This window comes from Pseudorca crassidens, chromosome 8 (assembly GCF_039906515.1).
Source record: "Pseudorca crassidens isolate mPseCra1 chromosome 8, mPseCra1.hap1, whole genome shotgun sequence".
Classification (NCBI taxonomy): Eukaryota; Metazoa; Chordata; class Mammalia; order Artiodactyla; family Delphinidae; genus Pseudorca; species Pseudorca crassidens.
Genome location: NC_090303.1, coordinates 18,453,608 through 18,462,658, shown reverse-complemented (window position 1 = coordinate 18,462,658; position 9,051 = coordinate 18,453,608). Strand labels below are relative to the sequence as shown.

The 9,051-nt window shown below is 41.9% G+C and overlaps 1 protein-coding gene across 1 annotated transcript; it reads right to left on the bottom strand.

The window, feature by feature from the left end:
* Positions 1 to 293: 293 nt before the first annotated feature.
* On the bottom strand, positions 294 to 4,798 carry CCDC71L (coiled-coil domain containing 71 like). Its single transcript, XM_067745957.1, has one exon. The coding sequence runs from the start codon at positions 4,465 to 4,467 to the stop codon at positions 3,757 to 3,759; it is 711 nt and encodes a 236-aa protein (XP_067602058.1). The 5' UTR covers positions 4,468 to 4,798; the 3' UTR covers positions 294 to 3,756.
* Between the last annotated feature and the right edge of the window lie 4,253 nt (positions 4,799 to 9,051).

Sequence of the window (9,051 nt, the reverse complement as noted above, 5' to 3'; positions counted from 1 at the left end):
ATGGGGCTAGGGCTCAAAACTGAATTTTGATGCATTTTTAAAGTCCTTTTTGCTGGCAAACTTGGTAATGACTTGGGATTGGCCATGAAGTACTATTCTAGAGACTCACTAGATCATTCAAGAGTTGATGTCACATAGAGTCCCAAGACAGCACAAGACACAGATCTCAAGTTCACAAAAAAAAAAAAGTCAAAATTGATCCCACTGTTAATTATGATGTTTTCCAACTCACATGCAAACATAAAATCCCATTTCAAAAACTTTCAACATCATTAGAAAAACCAGTCACTGTGTATTCTCTAAAATTTATTTACAGTTAATAAGTTAAAAAGCAAAGTACAACCAGATTGTAAATCTTAATCATATGCACATCAAATTGTCCGTGGAAACAATTCGGTTCCATTACAAACAATTGCCTTCTACTGCACTTAAGACGTAACAGTCTATCAGAAAATGATTCAAAACACACCAATAAAGTATTATAATAAAGTAAATATTATGTATATACGTCCACTAAAAACCACCAATTTAAAGAGTGCTGTGGCAGCCCTTAAAACCAAAAGCTTTCAGTTCAAAATTGCTGATTTTTTTTGTATTCAAATATTTTTAATGTTTCTTTATTGAAGAGTTTTCAGAAAAATAGTACTATCATTTGCACGTAGCAAATCAATAAGTGTCAGCCACCAGCTTAGTTACACGTGTCCAACGGGGTACTCGAACTTCAACAAAATAAATACACACCACAACAGCAACACTTTGCACTATCAACAACGGAGCTTGCCCTCAACGATCATGACATTCCTGGTTTCTGGAAGGGAAAATAAGTTGCTGGTTGACAGGAAGGAGGATAAAAAATGACATCAGGAATCCCCAAAGGTTAGCGGAGATGCCAGTCACCACATTTAGGCACTCTAAAGTTAAAAATGAAATAAAAGCATAGCAAGGTGATCAACTTCCTCCTAGCTTCCCCCTCTACTTGCGCCATATGAGATATAAGATAATCTTATAAGAGAATGAATAAAATCATGAGTTTTCTTTTAAAAAACTATATACAAGCTAAGCTACAGACTTAGAGGACAGGAAATGGATTCCTCACCATAAAGGCCACCTTGCCAAGTTCCTCTTCACATTCTGCCCAATGTACCCATAGAATACTTTCACTTTCCTGTTAATATACTAACCAACTATATTAGTTGTTTCTTCACGTTTTAAAAGATGTAACATAGGCTTTGCTAAAGAACAGCTGGCAGAAATAAAGATTTTTCGACATCTTATTTCACAAACTAGAAATGGCATGATTTTTAAATAGACCAGATAAATAACATATTGAATTCAAGATGGACAATCAGATCCTAACTGAAATCAGACAGCCCAGATAATCCAAAGAAGCATTTTTGCTAGTTCAAGTGCACTAAAGTAACAAGGCATGAGGAAAAAATGTTAAGAAACTCAGTTAAAATAAATGCATGGTGTCAAATGGTTGTTTCAGTTTTGAACTGAGCAGAGTTATCCTCCCAGCTAAGTCTAATTTCAAAATCCTCTGGGAAACTACCTAGATAAACTGTACGTTAAAATTACATTCTAATATGGCCACTGAATTTATTTTTTAATTATTATAAAACTATATACAATAGTGAGTGGTACCAATACATATTTTTTCCTCAGGGGCTAGTTAGCTAAAAGATTTTAACAATTTGGGGGTGGGAGGGGAAACCCTATGTATCTGAAATACAACTGGCAATAAGCTAATAACCAAAAGAATATATATAAGCTTCCTATCACACAAATAAAATTTAACACTCTCCATCAACTAAGTGATGATTCACTTTTATTTACTCATGTGACAGTGTTTGTAACAACGCATTATTATTAAGTAGTGAATAAAAATATGAGGCATACTGGGAAACTGGCATCAAGTCGTAGATATATATATATATAATTTTCTTTTTTCTACAAAACAAGAACACTGAAATTAAAGTCACAAAACTCCTACTTACGGACTATTAAACTTGAAAAACTCAATCCAGAAAGCTATGCCATTTGAATTCTAAGAACACAAGAGTCAAAACTTCAACTCTTATTATTCTCCTACGAAGCTGCCAAGCAGAGATAAACCTTAATATTGAGGATTTCATATGTCGACTTCCAGCCAGTATGAATCGTTCCATGGCAGAATACTTAAATTTGAAAAACAGTGGTACAAAAACACCACTTGACCCTTTAGATATTGCAGTAAAGTCTGGCTGTGGCACCACCGGCTAAAAACCATTAAGTCTTGCTGCCACCAATGACCAAAGGCACTTGGATAATCAAGAATTCCACACCGGGCCGTATGATATAAATGCTATCATAAAAGTGTAAAAGAAGGGTCAGTACTCTGTGTGACTCGCCTGTTCGATTCCTGTGGTCTTCAGCTGTCAACAAAGACCGGTAACTACAAACATAATTATGAATGGAATTAAGATAAAAAAGGAAACTCATGGAGCAAAAGAAACAACTCATTGTCATGATGTATATAAAAGTGATGGATATTAGTTTGGACATTTCTTGCTATCCAACAACAAAAAGTAAAGAAAGACCTATTTTGCCCAAAGTAACTTCAACCGGTTACATGATACCAAGAAATGTCCCCACCCCCTCGAAATCACTAATAGTTCTGAGAATTCTAATGGGTATTCTGTTTATCATTTTAATCACAAGGTTTACACACATTTATTTCTCCTATGTGATTCCCAATTTAAAATAGGTTATCCTTGAACTATACCTGGATTTGTATGTTAGACTAGTACAAGGAGACCAAATCACTTCCAATAGGATTCCATCCATCTCTTTAACCAACACCAGTTCTTTATAACTCTTTTTTTCTTTATCACAAGCCATGTGGTTTCAATGCACTTTAATTTTTATTTAATCAAAAAGAATTTAACAACTAAACTTTTCCTAAACAGAACTTTATATGAGTTTCAACCATTTTCTTTAGGAGCTCAGCAAATATAAACATTAAATCTCAATATAAAATCTTTAGAAACACCTCAAAAATGTTTAACAGTTGTAGTTTGCATCTCTTTGTTTGCAATCACTGAGCCCATGGAATTCACAGCATACAAATCCTTGCACTACTAACAGTCATAAGCTTGAATCTCTTAGAAAAATATCCTTGGTCAAAGCTTTGGAATCCGGTTAAAATTAGGAAACGAGTGGGATTCAGAATACCCTGAGCACAAACGGGTGCAACAGCACAAAACAGGTTCGATCTTTCGTCCAGAAAGAGGGGTGGCAGTCGAAAAGGAAAACGGGGGTAGGGGTAGAGGAGCGGGGTGAAAAGCAAGTAGATTCTGGCGTTATTACACAAGCATGAAACCAAATTCCTTTGGAAAAAATAACGACTTCTTCGGAGGACTTCTAGACCAGTGAGGTAGAGTCCAAAGGGAGAAAACGGATCTGCCCCTCCAGTCCTGGAGACGTCTCAGTCCGGGGTACGGAAGCAAAGGGCCCTCCCCCACGGGTCCGGCGGCCTCCTCCTCCGCAGCCCCGAGCCGGGAAGGGGCGGAGGGCGCACCTGCCCCGGAGTCCCAGACGGCGGCGCCGCCGCGAGTCCGGGGCGCCGGGCCGGGAACACCAGCCGGTGAGTTCTTCGCCCGTAAAGTGCACGAGGGGACGGGGTCCAGGCCGGATCTGTAAACACTCGACTGACACTTGTCCATCCCTCCGGGCGGAAGCTCCGTCGCCGGCTGGGAGGGCGACGCGGGCCGCGTCTCACGCCCGAGGCACCGGGAAGCGGCGGAGCCTCACCACGGGTTCCAGGTTCACTTGCAGGACTTGGTGCGCCTTACGCCGCGCCGCCGCCAGGCTGCGCTCGCCCCACACGTCGTCGCCGACGCGGATGGTGGGGAAGGTGGTCAGCGTCGGGGTGGCCGCCCTCCAGATCTCCTCCAGGGTGCGGCCCCCGAAGCAGGGCTCGGGCGCCGCGGGCTTGGCGGGGCAGCTCTCCCCGGGGTCCGCCGGCGGCGGCGGCGGCGGCGGCGGGGGCTTCCTCCGGCGGGCGGCGGGCGCCCGGGCTCCGCGGCGCCTCCTCCTGGCCGCCGCGCTCGAGGTCGGCCTGCGCGTCGGGCCGCGGGCGGCAAGGGGTCCCGGGGGGTCGGGGACCAGGGCCCGGCAGGAAGAGTAGCCGTAGACGTCCTTGCTGCGCAGGATATGCGGGGAGAACTGGTGCTTGAGGCTGCAGAGGAAGCTCCAGAGCTCCGCATCCGAGCTCATGAACTCCGTGCTGCGTGGCATGAACAGCTTGAAGGCGTCGCCCAGCGCCTTGGTGCTGTCGGCCAGCGAGAGTTGCGACCGCGAGTACACCACCTTCTCCTCCCGCGCCTCCAGCGCGGCCCCTCCTCCCGCCCTAAAGCCGACGCCCCGGGCGGCCGCGGCCCGGGCGGCCGGGGACCGGCGCCGCCGCCTCTTCACGCTGCGCCGCATCGGAGGCCGCTCGGGGCCGCCCGCGCTCGCCGGGTCCCGCCGCCGCCGTCCCCGCCCGCCTTCGGCTCCGCGGCAGCAGCAGCTGCTGGCGCCTCCCGCCCGGCGCGTCTCTAGCTACTTTTCTCGCCTCCGCCGCCGCCGCCCCTCCCCCTCCGAGGGCGGAGGACGCGGGTGAAGATCCTGCAGACCGGTACAAGATGGCGGCCGGCGCTCACCCCTGGGCTTTGTCATTGGACGGCGCCTCGCCCCCCTGGTTTCTCTTTCTTCTCCTCTCTTGCCTCCTTTCGCCCTCTGCCTTTCTTTAAATGTGCCCGCCTCAGGCCCCTCCCACCGCAGCCCCGACTCCACCCATTGGGTGCTCTCAAAAGAGGGGCGGGGACTAATGGGGGAGAGGCCAGTTCCTGGTAGATGGTGCTGGGGTGGGTGATGGTGGTGGCCCTTGAACGCGAGTCAACAGTTAGGTGGGTATATGGGGAGGGTGCCTTGTCTACAGTAAGGGGTGGACATCAGCTCCACCTTGGGGAGAGTCACTCTCGGAGTGAGTGGGTGTGCATTTGAAGACTGAGCTTGGAGGTCTACCAGTCTGAATAACAAAGAGAGACGTGCCCAAAGGCTGTGGTTTGTATCACAGAAGGGGAATTTGGGTCTAAGTCCAGGGGGAATGGGCCTTTCACCATTCCCTTCTAAACCTTCAGAGGCCTCTTTTGCATCTTCATCCAACTCTTCCCGCTTTTGACCCCAATCCATGTCAAACAACACTAGTAATCCAGAATCATTCAGGTAATATGGACGGCATCAGTGGCATTGTCTCCTTCTAGACAATGGAACCATCTTCACCTTTAAGAGATACTCTGCTTATCGGGAAAGCAAAGCCTTTTATACCCGTAGAACTAAATACTCTGCTCAAGTTGATCAAAGATCAATTACGACAAAGCCATTCTCCTTACGGAAAATAGCATTTTTGAATATATAATTGTTTTTTAAATGAATGCACTTCACTTTTCATTTAGTTTTAATATGTCCCTTTGCGACACCATCTCTATCATTGAGAAAGGATGCAGCTTCACAATCAAAAACGTTCTGCTGAAGAGAACACACTGTTAAGAACCCATCACCTTTTGTATTTGAGAGGAGGGGATTATGAAGGTTTATAGAGTAATGGACAGTCTACAGTCATCTTTTCTATCCTCAGTACTTAGTTCAGCGCCTGTCAGATAGTGGGCACTCTATGTTTGTTGAGTGAATCGATGAAATACCACTGATAATTTAAAATGATGTGAGAAAGACACACTGAAATCGCTAAGAACAGGACAATTTTATATTTTATATTTTACATTGCAGTTTTCTCTTAACTGCATTAAAGTTTTAAGGTTAAAAAAATCTCCTAATACTTAGAACTTTAAGGTAGGCATGCAAATTTCACCCTTAAGTGAGCACCTTATTTGCAGCAGAGAACTAATAAAGCAGAGTTTTGTGATTTGCACATACTGCTAATGGTTCCCTCGAATATTTGAGCTGAAAGATACCTAGTTCAATCTCCTTATTTCACAGATGAGGAAATTTGGACCCACAGAGGTTCAGTAATACAGCTTCTTGATAGCAAGACTAAGACTATAGTTTAGGTCTTTGGATTTCTAATCTAGTGATCTTTATATTTCACTGGAGGTTTTTCAAATTGTACTGCTCAGACTCAAAGAGGTTAAATAGCAAATGCTTTATGCAAGAGTGGAGTGACTAAGGGACAGAGTATTTCCAATTCCACTCCTCCCAGAATTGAGCAGTTTTTATCTGCCCTATATTGGACTTACAGATATTTTCTTAGAACTAGATTTTGTTCATTTAGTTTCAAAACAAAGGAATAAAGTAAATAAAATGAACAATAAATAAAATAAAACCAAAATATTTTGAAAGTTGCTTCTCTACACCAGAGCACCCTCTCCACACACTGGGTTTATGGTAAAAACCAAACATCCTACCAGGAGACCAGTTCTCAACCTACCCAAATCATGGTAACTTTCTGAAGAGAAAATCATTTTCCTAGAAAAGCACACCCTGATCTCAGGACAAGATTATGGAGCCAGGTACCAGCTTCCTAAGTCCTTACAAAGAAATGTCATTACAACAACTCTTTATATCACCATTAGTTCTCTGGGTAATTCTGGGAACACACATGAATGTGAAATTTGTATAACTTCCATTGGAATGCCCCTGCAAGATAGACATAGAAAATCTCACAGAGTAAGCCAGCAGAGTAGTAAGGGGACATCATAGTGAAAGAAAAGGGTAAAATAAGGATTTATGTACTCCTGACTTCTCATATTGTTATTTCCTCCCTTCCGTGTTAATCATATAAGTACTTAGGGTTCTTAACTATGGAAATGTTTAGGGTCTTTTGCCACATAAATACATACCAGGCATCTACACAAACTTAGCGAATTGATTTCAGTTAAAAGGATAATCTTTTTATAAGACCATTCTTATTCTAAGAAAACATAATGTCTCAACAAATTGCAGAGCATTCAAAAGTACATTTTATAATACATACTCATTTAATTTACTTAAAACCAAACAATATCTTTATGAAATATTTTTAGGAATTAATATCATGTCAAACTACTTAAATTATTGTATAATTTTAAATTTGGCATTGTTTGAGTTCTCTATTCTTCCGTTTTCACTGTTTCTTATTTTTACATTTCTTCTTGATCTCTACTTTTTGATTAGCTTAAATAGTCCTACAAATGTTTCTTATCCATTCTCCATAAGTGAGGAAAATTTACGCATAAAGATAATATATTTCTTCTAGTTCCTGGGACACTCCTAAGACACTATAAGGTTTATGGAAAGTTGGCAAATTGAAATTTTGTTCTTGAGGAAACATTGTTTAAAATGCTGAGTTTATTCCTTTACCTCTCAAGGAGAATGATGCTTCCTATATATCTGATAAGTAGTGGATAATAAGAATAAACAGAACAAAAAACTACCTCTATGTGTATATTTTCTGAATTTATAATTTCTGTAGTTTAAGAATGAAACCAAGCAGTCATTGGAGAAATTGAAAATAACGTTTATCTCTTAGCTATCCAGAACTTGTGCCTTAAGATTCCACTTCTATGAAATAATTTGCTTCTTGCAAAGTGGCCGAAAAATAAAAAAGTATCTGTAAGTGGCTGGGAGCATCCACTCTGGAATCAAACAGACTTGGAATCAAACAGATCTTTATAACAAAATACCCTTAGATACATTTTTTATCTTTCTGAGCCTATCTCCTCATCTATAAAATGGGCATAATCTCTACTACAATAGATTGTCTTGAGGATTGGGTGAGTGAACACTAGTAAAACTTTTACTAGAGTGCCCAGGTCACAGCAGGCATCCAATAAATAATAGTTATCTTTGTCTTATCTAATTGAGGATTTTACTTGTTTTAACCTATGTATTTCAAATCCTATATTACAGTGGGAGTCTATAGATTTTTTTTTAAGTAATAGATTGATGAGGGGAAAATCAAAATGTTAGAGCGAGAAGGAAATTTAGAGATCATGTAATGAGTCCAACATTCTTAATTCAGATGAGAATATTGAGATGCCAAGAGATATGCCCAAGTTCACACAGCTGAATGGTAGAATACTCTGAACCAGAAACTATGTCTCCAACTGTTAATCCAGAGTTGTTTCTAACTTTCTTGTATTTAATCCAAGGAGATAGCATTAATTTTTAGTTCAAGTGAAATTACATAGGACATGATTCATCAATTTCAGCCTTTTCATTAGAATCATTATAAAGTAATTTAGATCTTCCTATAAAAGTTATCTCGAAGCTCTGATATGCTCTAAAACTGCTTAATGTAAAATACACAAAATACACACTTAAACTGAGAGGCCAGAACTTCCAGGAAGATGAAATACCTGTACCTTTCCTATTCGTCTTGCTACTTTCAATTTAAAACGCTGGACATTATATATAAAATGAACATAAGAAGACTGAAGAAGGGAGAAGAGAAAGCAGACAGGCTAAGGATCTCAGAACCCAAAGAACAACACAGCAGTGAGTTCCCTGCGTTCTCTTTTTTTTCTCTTTTCTGCACACATCTCAGACTGAGTGCTGGAGAAGCCAGCAACCAAGAAATGCCAACAGACATAAAAGACATAAAAGTGCCAACAAAACCTTGTTCTTTCTAGCTTTAGGACCAAGAAAGGAGTAGCCTAGCAAGACAGAAACTTTTAGAAAATTATTGATCTACTGCAGCAAAACACCCCCCCCCAAAAAAACACTATGGCTTGTACCCTCACCAGGCTATAACTAGGCACCCCACCACTCCTTTTGGGGTGATGTCAGAGAAGGCCAAATAGGGAACCACAAATCTCATCCCTGCTGGGCAGTGAAGAAGCAGTTCTCTCGGCAAAATCCCAAGGATAAAATTCAAGTTGAGGATGGGGCGGTGGGGACGAGAATAAAAGAGTCTAGATCTTCAACGACATTGTTGAACCATCAAACCAACCCTGAGACTGCCCACCTCTGGGCATCTAAGGTAAGGAATCAGTAAATGTCACTATGACTTAAACTGTTACTTGGAGCCAAACA